The 17,592-nt window shown below is 37.4% G+C and overlaps 1 protein-coding gene across 4 annotated transcripts in view; it reads right to left on the reverse strand.

The window, feature by feature from the left end:
* The window catches only part of grm8a (glutamate receptor, metabotropic 8a), a 247,624-nt gene that overhangs the window by 155,956 nt on the left and 74,076 nt on the right, over window positions 1–17,592 (reverse strand). For all 4 annotated transcript variants that reach the window (XM_082166767.1, XM_082166766.1, XM_082166768.1 and 1 more), the window contains one exon: window positions 11,106–11,322. In XM_082166767.1, coding sequence (XP_082022893.1) covers window positions 11,106–11,322 — 217 coding nt within the window. The remainder of the gene's footprint in view (window positions 1–11,105; window positions 11,323–17,592) is intronic.

Raw genomic sequence — 17,592 nt, forward strand, 5'->3', positions numbered from 1 at the left:
AAAAAAAAAAAAAAAACGTGTGTATTTAATCATTAATGCGAGAAGTAAAATGTAGTAAAAATTTGGTTTACCACATTGTTTCCCACAAAGAAGAACAATATTTAATCAGTTTCATATGCATATCAATCATTCAATGTAAGAAAAAACAGTTTACGGGCATTCTCTTCAACCCTCAAGCACAGCACAACAATGCAAAATACAGGTAAAATACACTGAAAAAAAAAATGTTTCGTTGAAATTAATTTAAAAAATTATCGTAAGTGGTTGCATTCAATTGATTTTATCTACATTTAAACAAATGCATTAAGTTGATCTAAAATTGATTGAGTTCAACTTAATGCATTTGTTTAAAAGTAGATACAAATCAATTGAATGCAACCATTTACGATAATTTTTTTTATTAATTTCAACGAATCATTTTTTTCAGTGTATCTGTGAAAAATCAATATGGAAAATTCCTTCATATTTAACACTGGGCCATAATTTTATGGAGTGTATGGACGAATGTAATGTAATATCCAGTGATATTTACATATTTATTAAGATATGTACTGTATATTAAAAAATAATACATGAAAAAAATTATAATGAACGGAAAATTCAGACAAAGAATTTCATGAACATTTTTCACTGATGAATCGTTGAGTTTTGAAATGATTCACTGATTGAACAGATTCCAAATCCAATGACATTTTGGTCATTTAAATCAGAGACACTCGTGAGTCATGAGGAATTGATCTAATAACACAATCTTTAGGAAACTTCACATCATTTACTACATTTAATCCTTTGTAAGTTTTGTAAATTGTCCAGATTGAGAACCTTTTGTCATTGATGTTGCACATGAAATGAGCAAATGAAAGTGTTAACTGGAAACATATGTTGCGATTGATGTCCTGTGGTCGTGTCTCTCACTTTTGAGAGCTGATAATGACGATGAGCGAACACACACTGTCAAAGATCTTGATAGCTTGAGTTACAGTACTTAGAGGACATTTATGATATCCAGTAATATGTTCCCTAATTGTGCTTTAGTTTAGGAAAATAGTGAAAATACCAAAACCAAACCATGTCATGGCGTGTCATGTGATTGGAGGAAATCATCCCATCTGAGTTGTTCCAACTCTCTGATTGGCTGACTGTTAGATTTAATCTTGTCTTCGTTTGCATTTAAATTAGTTTTCTCCATTTGCATATTTTTTTTTAGCCGTGATGAAGGCCTGTGTGCCGAAACACATTGGCAAAATGAAGAATAGATTACTTCCAGCTTCATATTCTGATTCATTCATTTCTCCACTCCACATGTGCTGCTGGTTTTGTGTTTGTGATCATCATATAAACCAAATTGCAAACATCGTAATGTTCAATCTGTTTGAAAATAAAAATTCCACGCACTGCAAAAAAACCAAATAATAAAAATAAAGCAAATAATAAAAAAGCAAAATTACTAAAGGTAATAAGTCTTGTTTTCTTTTTTTTTTTAAATGATCAAAATGAAGTGAGTTTATATACTTAAAACAAGAAGAAAAAATAAATATGCCGATTTATTTTTTGGACCCCATTGGTAGATATTTGTTCGTCTCTTAATTTTGATGAATTTTCTCTCATGTCATTTTGCTTCTAAAGTAAATGTGTCTTAATTTAAGAATGTTTCGATATTTTAGTGCAGAACAAACCAAAAATGCTTTTCAGTAGCTTTCAGAAACCCTTGTTATTAGCGACACCGATGGCCATTGAGTGAACTGCAGCCAGAAACGTATTTTAGTAGCTTTCAGAAACCCTTGTTATTAGCGACACCGATGGCCGTTGAGTGAACTGCAGCCAGAGACGTATTTTAGTAGCTTTCAGAAACCCTTGTTATTAGCGAGACCGATGGCCGTTGAGTGAACTGCAGCCAGAAACGTATTTTAGTAGCTTTCAGAAACCCTTGTTATTAGCGACACCGATGGCCATTGAGTGAACTGCAGCCAGAAACGTATTTTAGTAGCTTTCAGAAACCCTTGTTATTAGCGACACCGATGGCCGTTGAGTGAACTGCAGCTAGAAACGTATTTTAGTAGCTTTCAGAAACCCTTGTTATTAGCGACACCGATGGCCGTTGAGTGAACTGCAGCCAGAAACGTATTTTAGTAGATTTCAGAAACCCTTGTTATTGGCGCCACCGATGGCCATTGAGTGAACTGCAGCCAGAAACGTATTTTAGTAGCTTTCAGAAACCCTTGTTATTGGCGACACCGGTGGCCGTTGAGTGAACTGCAGCCAGAAATGTATTGCTCGTGTTTGTACAAGAGATTGAGCGTGATTTAACTCCGATTGAAGTTCTTTTTCCTCCTTTGCTTAGAAGTAAAAAGAAAGATAGATGAACATTAAATTTTCCTTAATAACATACACACAATAATGACAGCGGTGAGAAACAGCAGTTCAGAAAGCATCTGATCGTATAGTGATGAGGAAATGTTTGCACCAGTTCTGGCATTCACCGGCATCATGTCGACAGATGAGCTATTAAAATGTTATGATATTATAAAGTATATTTGAGATTATATAGACTATTGATCTGGCTATGTGAGACAATAATGTGAATTAATCCTGTTTCTTTGCATGACACATTGACATTACAGTACAGAATGGCTTTTTCAACATTATCCTGAACATTGTATAAGCATTCATTTCATGTGTCGTAAAACAGAAGAGAGACTGTAAACGTCACATCCTTTTGATTCAGTACTTCACATAAAAAGCAGTCTGCAGACTCTCATAGACGTTACCTAAGGTCTCGTTTGTTAAGTTTTGTTACAAGCTGTTCACACATTGCCAATAAAAAAACAACTAATACATGAAAATTCTTACATATGGCCTGTTTAAAGAGGCACTACATAACTTCTTAATGAATATACTCTCTACAGATCAAAATGTCACCATGTATAATGTTAGAAACACTATATGGGTTGTGCTGTGCGGTTTGCACCATCTGTTCCCCGGTGGCGTTCACGGGACATCACTTGGCAGCCGTCTGTGCGGGTCACAACCCCGGAATAACAGAAGCCGGTGTTTAATCTATAGACAGAGTTTGGCTTCCTAGGAATGTGATGGCTTCATTAGGCCCTTTAAACAGAGAAGACAGACTTCTCTCTCCTCAATTCCTGTGGGAATGCACTGGACCTCTGCGTTTGAAGAGCGTGTAAAGTCTTCAGCGGCAGGGTCACGTGTTCAGCTCAGGAGGTTACCGAGGATGGCCAGTTTAGATGTGAGCAAAGGACTGTGGACATACTATAGAAGGACATGTTGGACAAAGAGAAAAGGGTGGTAAGATGGTAGAAATGTGTCAATCTCAATCTATCTAGCTCATCATTTCAGCCACAGCACTTCAGGTCACCGACATGCACTGAAAAAAAATAGTATTTTTGAATATCTATATATTGTTAAATCAAGATACAATTATTTGAGAAGCAAAATTACTTCATGCCTAAAACAATAACAAATATCTTCAAATGGGGCCAGAAAAATAAGTGTTTTCCAATTTGAATTAAGCACTTTTCTGACCCCATTGGCATTTTCTTTTTCTTGTTTAAAGTATAAAATCACTTAATTTTGATAGAAAACAAGACTTTTAACACTTATTGCAGAAGTGAAAGCAGCTTCAAAAAAATTAAAGAGTAAAAAAGTTACTAAAGTTTAAGTTTGCTGTAAAAAAAATTTTTTATGCAAAACAAAAGATTTGGACTGTAAAATTGCTTGAAATTGTGTATCCAAGTTGTGTTACAAACATTTAGCTTGCTAAAAGGATTTAAAGTACCGTTTTCAAGGTAACTCAGTTTTATAAATGGATGAATTTTGAGAGTTTAAGCTTTCAAATGATATCTAATTCATTAATACAAAAAAATATGTGGCAGGAAAAAGGTCAATAAATAGCTAATTCTCCCGCTTCCGGGACACTGGTCACAGGTGACAGGTTGTGAATGTTTGGATATATGTAAAACAAGATACTGAGTGAGAAAATCCTTTTTTGCAGTGCATGTCTGGGCCCTGAAGTGCTGAAGCCCAGCTGCTGAAGTGACCCTTTCACACAGCTTTTCCGAAACTACAGGGAAATCCCATGACACACATTAATGCAATAATCTATGGCCCATTGGCATGGTAATTAAGGCTAATGTCCATTAGCATCTATTGCTACTCGCTCCTCAGAGAAGTGTTCTCACTAACCTCGTTCTGGCAGCTGCCTTGATGCTATTAATATGAATTTACACATATAAAAGACTTAAGAATCTTAGTCTCCTACCTGGACAAAGACAATATGGAGCTATTAGCATGTAGACAAAAATAGACAATTTTTCAAAGAGAAATTGAAACTAAAAGCGCATAAAATGTACCCAGAAACAGATGAACATGAATGTAGCGACATTTTATTGCAATGGTTGTTGTGTATCTCGGCAGTTTGCATTTGAAAATAATGTACAACCTACTCTAAACCCTACACTAAACCTAACGTATAAGCAAATGTGAAAAAAATATGCATTTACCATGCCATTTTAGCTTGCTTCTACAAGTCTTTTAGCGTTTCTCACGTGAGCTACAGAGCAAGTTTACTACATCTGAGAAGACAGACTGTACATATGTCAAAATGTGTTTATGAACGATGGTAAAAGTGTTTTGCAGTCATGACATAGTATTGCGCAAGAAACCTTGCAGAAATAAGCCGTCATTAATCAATAATCCGCCCCATGATAATAGTTTGTGCGAAAAGGAATAAAAGTTAGAAACTGCAGTGAATTGTATTGGAATTCCAATGGAATTTTCGGAGAAACTGTTGATACATTAATGGAACACATGAGAATTCTTGAGTTCTTAAAGGGGTGGTTGATTATGATTTCACTTTTCTAACTTTAGTTAGTGTGTAATGTTGCTGTTTGAGCATAAACAACATCTGCAAAGTTACAACGCTCAAAGTTCAAAGCAAAGGGAGATATTTGCTTTTAAAGAAATCGCTTTTTAAGGACTACAACAAACGACTGATAGAAACTACACGACATTCCTCCCGGGTTAGTGACATCACAAACCTAAAATTTACATAAACCCCGCCCCGGAACACGATTTATAGATTATCAAGACAGAATATGCTAATTAATGACTAGAAGATAATGACATAAGCTACATAAATTCATCAACGAACCATTCACAAATGTTGTCTACATGTTGTCACTTCTTCTTGAGTCTCTCCATCTTTGTCCGACACTGTTTTGAACATAAAAGGCTAAAAGTTTTTGAAATTTTCAGTGCATGTGTGTGTGAGGTAAAAGGACAAGAGCTGTTGAAGCTCCGCCCACTGTGCCGGGAGCAGCAGCTCATTTGCATTTAAAGGAACAGACACAAAACGGTGCGTTTTTGCTCACCCTCAAAGATAACAATTTTAACATGCTATATACAAATATCTGTGGGGTATTTTGAGCTAAAACTTCACATACACACTCTGGGGACATCAAACACTTATTTTACATCTTGTGAAAAGGGCATTATACCACCCCTTAAAAAAAATAACTATATGACTAAGAAATTTTTCCCCTCTGGGGAAATAAAATGGTGTCAGTGTGATGGGAAACTGTCCACGGTGTGTTGGCACAGATAAGTCTGCATAGCGAGAGTCATCTTTACAAGAACAAATGCAGTGAGACAGGGTACTTTACCCAATTATGGATACCTCTCAACAGTCACACGTAATACAAGCTAATCCAGCATAGTTCTCGCCCAACCATGGGATGGCTAATATAAAACGATGTAACAACTAGCTCATCTAGTTTGGTGCTACTCAGCGAGCAAAACCCAGTCATTACATCGCTAGATGATTGACTATAGACATTTTTTGCCCCCTGAATTTTGGATGAAAACCTTAAGCCTGTTGGTTTTATTAAGATAATCTATAGTTGGTCTGCCAGGTTAGCCAAGATGGCTAGGTTCAAAACCCCTATAAAACCATTAAACTAGATGGGTTTTCACCACTATAGCTCAATGCATCAACGCAAACACGCCATCCACTAGGTCATGACATCTGTTCACTCTCAGACAGCGAATGCAAACGTGCGCGGAAAAAATGGTCCTTAATTAAACTCAAAGTTTGTAGAATAAATGGCGGTTAATGTTTATAGCCTCAAAAGGGCAACTGCTATCTGATGCACGGTGATTTCCTGAAGTAGTGACAAGCAACGAGGAAGATCTCAATTGTCTCGGCCATTAGCGGAAACTACAATGAGGGCATCATTGTTGCAAAGCTATTGACTTTTCGTTCGCTTGTTGCATGACATTCATTTAGCGGCTAATTGCATGCTTGTTCAATTCTTTTCTCTCCGTTTTAATCCACCGCTCACGTTACAGCTGGGACACTCGAACCTGCAGTCTGGGAAATGCAACACATGAAACACAAAGCTCCTTTACATTCTGCAAACAAAGGCAAGGATAACTCCTCTACCAAGGTCACATCCTTTCTTAGATCGTCTCCCTCCATCTTTTACCATATTTAATTGAATTCAGAATTCGCCATTCTTTTAATTTTGGAAACGTTTTCTTTATAAAATCATGCTTAATTATTTCTCTCACAGTATTAATGAGTCTACTATAGCCTACTATAGTAAAAAACATATTTTGTTTTGTGTTTATTATAGTTCTTCTAGTTACATTTTGTAGTTACTTTGGTTTTATTGCAAGTGCTGTAGTAAAACCATGGTTCCTATAGCAAAACCATGGTTTATTTTTTTAATTGCCATGGTTTTACTGCAAATGCTGTAGTAAAACCATGGTTAGTTTTGTAGTTATAATGGTTTTACTACAAAAAACACAGTTAAACCATGGTTACTACAGTATAAAGCATGCTTAATTTTGTAGTTACTATGATTTTATTGCATATTATGTATTAAAACCATGGTTTATTTTGAAGTTTCTATGGGTTTACTACCAAAACCCTAGTAAAACCATGTGTTACTATAGTAAAACCATGGTTAATTTTGTAGTTGCTTTGGGTTTACTACAAAAAAAAATAGTTAAACCATAGTTACAATAGTAAAACCATGGTTAATTGCTATGATTTTACTGCAAATGCTGTAGTAAAACCGTGGTAAATTTTCATAAGGGTTCTTTGCCCAGTTTTAAGTGTTTATACAGTAAATGCTACAAAAAATCAACCATTTGAAATGTCAACACTGCACTCCAGTAGCTAAACATCATCTATCTCCATGTGCGAGGGGGGAAAGCTCTCTTCATGCTTCAGCTAGCTGCATTTTCAGTTGTGCAGATTCTGTCCTGTCTCCGGTTAACTCCTTTAAATGATGAGCAGCAAGTAGCTTGAGTAGAGACAGTTTCTAAGTAGCTGTGAAACACTACGTGTGATGGTAAACACTGGAGTCCGGAGGATGCTAAAGTGGATGTTATTACACAAATGTGTATCATCGCTCATGAATTTTTAATGCACAATTAAACCGTGCGATTAGTACAGCTGTGTGATGTTTGCATTTGCGGATCAGCGGGGTCTCTGCTAATAGCTATAATTCCATCTCGTAGGGTGAGGAAGGGGGTGAATAATAGCGTAGACGGGGTTTACCGGAGGAGGAACTGTGTGTTAAAGCCCGTCATTACACTTTCTGTCCATCCGTGTCCTTCTCTCACCCATTCCCTGCTTATATCTTCATCTGAGGGTGTTTATTGATACTCCAGGGCACTTGATAGCGGTCAGCACCATCATTCCTGAAGAGGATGTGGTTTGCATACTAGACAGAGTCCGTTTTACACTCTCCCATCCAGTTTGCATGCCTGCTTATGCAACATACAGACCCAGTGTTTGTCTTTCTAGGGCTATTAAAGTGCCCTTATTCATAATTTTGGAATACTTTTACATTGTTTAAAGCAAAAAAACAAAAAAACATACTGTACATTATTGCAGCACCTCTTTTCACCCTCTGCCTGAAACACTCTTTCTTAGCTCCTGCCTCTACAAACCCCGCCTTTCCGAGAAGCACAGTGTGCTCTGATTGGTCAGCTGGACCAGTCTATTGTGATTGGTCAACCGATTGGAGCGCGTGTCGGAAATGTGTCACCCCTCACCATGATCGGGTTTCAGCTCCCGAGGCTTCATGAGCAGATATAAACTATGGTAACAAATCCCTCAGTATTGAAAGTCCATTCAATGTTTTTTGCCCTCGCGGTGGAAAAAGAAACCAGTATCTCCTCGACATGCAACTGTTTTTTGAGGACTGGCTGATTCAGCAAGTAGGCGGTCACTATGCAAATGTGTAACATGATGACGTAGCTAAGTCACTGAAATAACGGCAGGACTACAAACAAGGCGTTTCAAGTGTTTTCCGTTGGATTGATTAACTCTTTGGCGTAGATTGTGGCATGCATGCATGCATTGTTTACATGCACAAACTGCTATATTACACACAAAATGGAAAGGCAAAATCAAAAAAGCATGATATGTGCCCTTTTAACTAATGTTCTGGGTGCAACAAAAGTTAGGTCCTGAATACCAACTATAAGCAGACCACTGCTATCTGCTCTACTTTATGGTCCTGAAAACCTGGATAGATCTTTAAAATGCAGAACGTGCACTTCGGCTGCATGGTGTGTCTGGAAATGTGCCCAGTTTTAACCCTCTTCTCCATAATTTCATGAATTACTGCTGCCATGATCAATTAAAATATATCTTGTCTGTTTACCTGCAGAAAAACAACATTAAATGCATAAAAGGCTAATCTATAACAAGCCTCATTCGCATAGAAATGAGATGCGTTCGCTCTGATAAGAATGACAATTACCTAAATACCGGCTGGCACAGCGCTAAACAACACTAAAAAAATATTTATTGAAAGATTACTGGAGTATGTTCTACAAGAAAATGCTGTTTCAGTTTTGCAAATTTTTTCAGTGCAATAATAAATGTAGCCATTCCCACCAGAATTTTTTAAGATATTTTCAAAATTGTGACAGAAAATCACATTTTTATTTTACATTTACATTTAGTCATTTAGCAGACGCTTTTGTCCATTTTATGTCCCATTATATAATGATTTTATATAATTTAACTTCAATCAACGTGCAATTAGTCCCACGCGTTTAACACAAAAACATAAACATGCCGTTGGATTAGATGCGCAGCCATGTCTCTTTTAACATGCAATCATAATTATGGATTTTAATTGGCTGATACTGCTCTCAGGCTAATGTTTTCTGCTTAAAATTTTTTTAAATGCATTCAATGAGTCTGCACTAAAATTCTGTGATCACAATCCTGGAGAGGCTGTGTGCAACATTTGTTAAGGTGTTTAGTGAATAAAATGCAGGTTTGTGTTAAAATAGCACATGGTAAAGTAGTGCTTCACCCTGTGTTCTTTCTGTAAGACTCTCTCATTGCTGCGTGGTCAACAAACACCTACGGTCTACATCACCTTTGGCTTCTGTGAGCAATGTCAACATCCACTGAACATACAGTAAACCGCTGAACACTCGACCCAGAGAGCTCCTGGTCCCAAACACCATCAAAACCAAGAACATCCATGACATTTCGGTCAATATGTGAAAGAGCAGAGGTTCAGGAACACTGCAGTACGTAAATCCCCGTTTATCCTTAGTTTAACAACTAAGAATTAATTAAATGGATTCAACTTCTGCACACGGTGAGCAGATAAGAATGTGCAAGATAAGAATAATAATACGCTTTCCCTGCTTAGACGAACTACAGGCTGGAATACACTACACCACTTCTTTCTTTAAATCTGAATAGATTTTAAAACCCAATTTATCATTCACTTGCCAACTTTGTAAGAGGAAAAACTAGGGATCATACATATGCCAAATGAGGATCATACACTACCAGTCTTTTAAATTTTTCCCAGTCATTGACGGAATTTCCGTATTTTCACTGTTATATGGTAGGGGGCGCTATGGAGGCTTGTTTCCGCCACAGAATAAAACATTTTAAAAGATAATCGCAATTCTGAGATATAAAGTCAGAATTCCGTGATATAAACACGCAATTGCGTGTTAAAGTCAAAATTGAGGGATCTAAACTCACAATTGCGTGTTATAAAGTCAGGACTGAGGGACCTAAGCTCACAGTTGCGTGTTATAAAATCAGAATTGAAGGATCTAAACTCACAATTGCGTGTTAAAGTCAGAATTGAGGGATATATACTCACAATTGCGTGTTATAAAGGCAGAATTGAGGGATCTAAACTCACAATTGTGTGTTATAAAGTCAGAATTGAGGGATCTAAACTCACAATTGCGTGTTATAAAGTCAGAATTGAGGGATCTAAACTCACAATTGCGTGTTAAAGTCAGAATTGAGGGATCTAAACTCACAATTGCGTGTTAAAGTCAGAATTGAGGGATCTAAACTCACAATTTCATGTTATAAAGTCAGAATTGAGGGATCTAAACTCACAATTGCGTGTTATAAAGTCAGGATTGAGGGATCTAAACTCACAATTGCGTGTTATAAAGTCAGAATTGAGGGATCTAAACTCACAATTGCGTGTTAAAGTCAAAATTGAGGGAACTAAACTCACAATTGCGTGTTAAAGTCAAAATTGAGGGAACTAAACTCACAATTGCGTGTTAAAGTCAAAATTGAGGGAACTAAACTCACAATTGCGTGTTAAAGTCAGAATTGAGGGATCTAAACTCACAATTGCGTGTTATAAAGTCAGAATTGCACGATTTTTTAATTCTGTGGCAGAAACAATTAGCATATTTACGCCCTCAGTCATTTGTATACTGTCCACCAAGGCAGCACTTTACGTGTCTTGTGTCGACACCACCCATGGGTTAGAGGGGGTGGGGTGAGCACTTGCTCATTATCATTTAAAGAGACATGCACCGAAACGGGTCGCTGTAAACACAGCTGTTTTTGAAGAGGTAAAAAGGGTGTTGTTTTACACAACCATTGAGGAATTTTAACCAAAGTATGTTACAAACTTTACATGAAGACCCTAAAGAATCATACCAACTTGTGGAAAATGGGCATCCGATGACCCCTTTAAACATTATATAAATTGCCTAAAACTGGTTTAAATTCATCAATGCATCAAGCCAGTCTAGGCAACCAGGAAAAGCCATCTTACCAATCTCTCGAGAGATCTGCACAAACGCTTCCACGCCGCTTTCCCCGTAGTTCCCTTCCGAGGCCAGCGTGGAAACATAGTTCCAGCCCATCGCCGTGACGATATCCAGCATGGCCTGGGCCTGGTAGGAATCCGGTGGAACGACGCGGGAGAAAAAGTCATAGCGAGTGTTGTCGCTCAGCTCCGGAGCTGTGGATGCATAGCTGATCTGAGGAATCTGCAGAAAAATAAAGACAGAGAGCGTTTAGAGGGCTATCACAGCATATTTACCCAACATATGCTGTTTTGTTTGTGCATACAAGTTTTGCATTAGCTTAGCTACATGTGCTAACCAGGATTATTATCGTTAACTAAAAAAAAAAATCTAAAACCATCAAAAATAAAATGTTTATGGAGCCCTACACATGACGTGCAGACAAAAATATATATACCGTGGTAACATATTAAGAATTCGTTCTCTCGTTTTAGTAAATCGTGGCCATATTGTACTAATTCGTTCCGTCATTTTGATTTAACTAAAGCAAGGGAATTAATTATTACAACTTTTACCAAGATTTAGTTAAAATAGGGAACAAATTACAATATTGTGTGCACAATTTAGTAAAACGAGGGAATAAATTATTTTATACTACAGGGCCGTTGAATGCTTGAATCTGATTGGTTGACGAACGTTCTAAGGTGTGCATTATTTTCAGGGAAACGCACGGCTAAAGTAGTTCCAGGCAGGTCTTGACCGCATTACCGTTCCATATCACTTCGCGTAGTCAACTGTAATAACGGAAAATAGGATACAATTCATAACAAGAAAAAGCATTTCGCCCCATGCGCTTGATCTGCAATTTTCAATGTCTAGCTTCACAATCAATAGAAACATGCAGTTTAATTTGAATAAATAAACTATAAAGTCCTATCTATAATCAATAGAAAATTAAACTGAATATAGGCTAAATAAATGGATAGTCCTGCAGCACGGATTTTTATTGCAGATAATTTAACAAATAAATAATTATTGATAGGCCTACTTGTTAAAAGGGCTTTGGGTTTCATTTATTTGGCTAGTCTACTGTCATCTGTCAATAATAGAAAGAAAAAAAGAATTAACGAATTCATTAAAACGAATTGAATTAATTAATAAATAATAATATTGACGCACATGCTTTTCTGTCTCATTATTGCAACATCTCTCTCTAATAACTGCATTAATAACTGCATAAAGCCGGGAACACACTTTAAGGCCGGTTATGAATGTAATTTGATACTTATATGACTGATCATGCCCAAACGCATGTTCAGCGCGTTCAGTCTGTTCAAAGTCGGTGTTTAAAATCTGCTGCAGTCGATGAAAACAGTCAGAGAATGTGTCAGCTAGTCGTGTGTCCCCAGCATTAGTCTGCTATCAGCGGCTCAAACCTCCGTTACTAACTCTGAAATGACGTTTTGGAATTAGCAACGGAGGCATGGGATTAGATGCGTAAGAAATTAGTCCTACATACAAGAGCGTTTTAATGACAAAAACTTTACAAACGTCTTGAAATACATAATCTGAACAATGTTTCGAGGTGTGGTAACTGTAGTATAAGCGGAATAATTGACTTCAGGCCGTTGAATTATTAGAAAAATAATGCACACCCGAGGTGTAACGGCCACTCCGCTTCGCGTCGTGACTGCATTACCACCTCGGGTGTGCATTATTTTTCTAATAATTCAACGGCCTGTCGTCAATTATTCCTTACATATCACGCGCACGATTTAGTAAAACGTGTTGGCGTATTAATAAGTTGTGGGAACAAATTGATAATTCGCTGCCACAATATAATAATTTAATACCATTTAATTTAGTTGTAGTTAAAGTACTAAAGAATTAAACCAAATAACCTAAAACTAATAAATAAAAATGAATAAATACTACATAAAATAACTAAAAGAATAAAAAATACAAAAAAAAACACAACAAAATGACTAAAACTAACCAAATTTAGTCAAAATAAACAGGAAAACGAAACATTTTAATCTATCAAACTCAACTCAAAAACTAGGTTTTGTGGGAACAGTGAATTCAGGCCAGATATCTCTGTTTGAGTAGGCCGGTTTGCCGCTGAGAATCATGGGTAATGGAGTCAGGGCGGTGGGAGGTTTGACTGACAGATTCATAGTCTAGTCTAGAGTAAGAGTACAGGAAGATGTTAAAGAAGCTCACGGCTGAATTATCCTGAAGTGTTCCATTACAAAACTGTTTTGAGATGCAGCTCACGTCAATCTACACAAACAGAGTTAAATCCAAACATCCCCAGAGGTGCGACAGCACACAATCACCTAGACTGTGTGCGTTCACCGCTCCAAGCTGTAAATAAGAAAAGATTTAGCCACAAAGTGCTTGAGGAACATCGCTGTGTGTGTGTGGATAGCTTTGTCAAGTAGATTCATGAGTAATGATGCAGAAAGTTGTGACATTGAAAAATACATCAAATTTACACCGTCTCCATGCAGCAGTGAGGAGTGGAAATTGAAATCTTACACTGTAAGCCTGATAGATAATCAAGAGTTTTTGATAAACGTGCAACAAGAATGCCATGTAGAGCTAAAAAAAAATAAGACAGCCTCAAAGCTCACAGCGTCTTACACATAAACTATGTTGCTAATAAGATGTCAAGTGAACTTTTGCGGGTTCACTCATCTGAAAAGGTTAAACATTCTGCAATGCAAACTTTCATTAAGTATAGCAGTGGCAGCTCATGAATATTTCATGAGAAAAGGCTACACAAATAAGAAAACACCCAAGAGGCCAAGATACATAAAAGACGGGAAAGATGACTCCAGTTCTTAATGTATAACGCTTTTAAAATGAACAAACATTGCTTTCTGAGATAAAAGTAGCATCTTGTGAATATGAAGTAATGATCTCATATCAGAGAATCATTAGTATCTGGTATGATGAGCATCATAATTAAAGGAGAGTGAATTTTATGTAAACATATTTGCTTATGAAATAACTAAGTAATACATGTGGAACTCTCTCGAAAATGTTTTACCACGTTTTTACTACTACAGTTGTGAAGGTTAATTGATCGTGAAAAGTGTTGATTATAGCATTATATTTAGATCTATGGTGTTACATTTAGATTGTGGCATAAAAGGTTGCAGTGATAAGCATGTAGCCAATCACAGACAAGTTGAGCGCATGAATGCAGTGATCTCATCATTGTAACTCACGAATGCTTTCATCATAACTAACACTGCAAACATGAGATTTGTTGATTATAACAGGAGTTTTGGCGAGAGTCCAGAACTCAGTCACTGATAAACTCTGGGTTTTGATTGACAGCTCCATCAATTGTAAAGGGAGCGTTCTTTGAACGATTTCTATCATTTAATCACAGTTTAAATAACAGATTATTTTCATCCTACTAAGAGAAACAATGTGAAATTGACAGTTTAGTCAATGGTTTGATTTACTGACACATAGACAAAGAACATCTGACTGTCTCTACATGAATCATTACATATCAAAACCCCTGGTCACAGATCAGGCATTAGAATGAACAGTTACTTACATATTGTTGCTTTACTGTCAATTCCATATTATAAAAGTCTGTTTGCAAAACCTGCACCGATACTGCAACTGATTTACCAAAGCATGCGCCGAAATTGCGACTGATTTACCAAAGAATCCACAGTGAAATGTACCGAATACAGATATATTTGTAGTGTTTTTTTAATTTAATTTATTTAATCAGGAACAATACACATTAATAATACATGACAATATGTAAAATGCGCCAGATTAAACCAACACTTGCAAATTTTCATCCGTTGTAGAATAGAATAGAATAGAATGAGGCATTTATATAGCGCTTTCATATGTACTACTGTACACCCAAAGCGCTTTACAATCATATCAGGGGATCTCTCCTCAACCACCACCAGTGTGAGCATCCACTGGGATGATGCGACGGCAGCCACAGTACAACGCTCACCACACACCAGCTATAGATAGAGAGAGGAGAGAGAGTGATAGAGCCAATTCAATGTAAGGGGATTATTAGGAGGCCATGATTGGTAAGGGCCAATGGGTGGAATGTGGCCAGGACACCGGGGTTACACCCCTACTCTTTACGAGAAATGCCATGGGATTTTTAATGACAACAGAGAGTCAGGACCTCGGTTTTACGTCTCATCCGAAGGACGGTGCTCTTTGACAGTATAGTCTCCATCACTACACTGGGGCGTTAGGACCCACACAGACCACAGGGTGAGCGCCCCCTACTGGCCTCACTAACACCTCTTCCAGCAGCAACCTGGTTTTCTCAGGAGGTCTCTCATCCAGGTACTAACCAGGCTCAGCCCTGCTTAGCTTCAGTGGGAGACCAGTCTTGGGCTACAGGGTGATATGGCTGCTGGCGTATCCCTCAACTGAGACATTCACATTGTTGAAAATTAATTACCAGATTCCTAGCATTGGGATCCTTGGGAAAGTAATGTTATTTTTAGTCCAGTGATCCTGTATCGCTCTTCTCTCCCTTCGTCATCTCACTAACACGCCAGTGGGCGAGGCCAAAGTAGCATGATGAAGTAGGCTTGCCTACTGATTCTCTTTAACTTATCATAGATAGGTATATTCCACAACAAGTCGTTCTCTGGCCTTGATTTCAATAAAAGCCCTTTTTGTTTTACTTACGGGATATTCATATAGTATGATGACCTCTTATATGTCAAAAGCTCAAGGAAAATGTGATGGCCTCTTTAATTGTAAAACCACTATAAATCAAGTTAAATTACGAAATAAAAAGTATAACCCATCCTCTGTGGACGTAAAAGCATGAAAGTGTTTGATTTGTACACTCTTAATCCTTAGTAATCCCCTTTTTCTATATTTCCTCAAGCTATTGCTGCATTTATTTTACCAAACATTTTGTAAAAAAAAAAAAAAAAAACTTTGTTTACCCGTCACCTCAAGTCTCCAATGCAGGTGTAAAACACGGAAGAAGTGGTTTTAAAGCTCACTGAATGAGAACTTTAATATTGAGCTGAATATTGAGCGGTTGTAGTTTATGACTCCGGCGGATAAAAACACTACTATAAAGATCTCCGCATGAAATGTTCTTCTGGCCAAGCAACAGAGATCTCACAATGATCACACCGCACGAGCACAGAGGCATTTGCATTAAAAGAACACGGCACTGAAGACATACAAATGAAGGGACATAACAAACCCGAGGCGATGTACGAAAGGCTGGAAGATAAGAATGAAGAAATGGGTTGTTTGAGACAGCTCTGTGGTTTTATGCAAAAAGGAAGTGATCAGGAGATCCTTGAGCATTTAAAACCTAATAATCCTCAGATTCTCGCTAACCCAAGACCTGTTTAATGGTTAAAAGAAATTAGATAAACTGTTGACAGCATTTGTGACAATGTTTATTACCTCAGATTACAATGCTGACATATGAACAAACGATGGATGGATGGATGGATGGATGGATGGATGGATGGATGGATGGATGGATGGATGGATGGATGGATGGATGGATGGATGGATGGATGGATGGATGGATGGATGGATGGATGGATGGATGGATGGATGGATGGATGGATGGATGGATGGATGGATGGATGGATGGATGGATGGATGGATGGATGGATGGATGCTTTTTGGGGCATTAAATATTGGTAAAATACCGGTAAATTGATGAGCACAAACCTTTTTGTTTTTAAAAATATTACTTTTTTTATTGTTTTAATAGCCTAGTATAAAAGTTATATTTAAGTTAATAGTAAATGATTCATTTAAATACTCTCCTCCCATACATATTACATGTGAAAGGGAAACTCCTAATGCATTTGCAATAAGGTCAGTTGCAAAAATAACCCTGTCAACGCCTTTTCAGCGCTAGTTTTGCACTGTGTGCCTTTAGTAAATCCTGACGGTAGTTTTTTAACACCAAAAGAGTGTTAGCGCTGGTGCAAGCTGTTGCTAAATTCGACCCTAAATGCCTTAGCCTACTGTAACAAATGACATAAATGCTGTGGTTTATTGTGTATATGCATCCATAAACATTTAAGCCATTATTGAGGAAAATTCTCCCAGAATGCTCTGCACTTTTGAAATTATTTGCATATTGTGTTTTCATATAGAGAGGTCAAACAACTAAAGCTATAATGCAAGATTGGAAGTCACGAGTATAATATCTGATCATACTCACAGATATATGTGCGTGCGCATTATTTGAACAGTGTGTGTGTATGTGTGTGTGTGTTTGAGTCCCAGGATAATGGAGCTGCGCTCTGCTGTATAAAGCTGATAGATGCTTCTCCAGCACTGCTAATTAACCCTTGCACAGACCTTTATTGTCCGACATTCAGCAGCGTAAGGCAGACATGGACCTTAACAAAGGGTGCAAATGCAAGATTGGCTCCGGACAAACACACACAAACACACAGGCACCCTCATGTAATTACAGCTCCATTGATTAATGCGTCTTGTATGCTGAGA

Source organism: Leuciscus leuciscus (genome assembly GCF_965113295.1).
Source record: "Leuciscus leuciscus genome assembly, chromosome: 4".
NCBI lineage: Eukaryota > Metazoa > Chordata > Actinopteri > Cypriniformes > Leuciscidae > Leuciscus > Leuciscus leuciscus.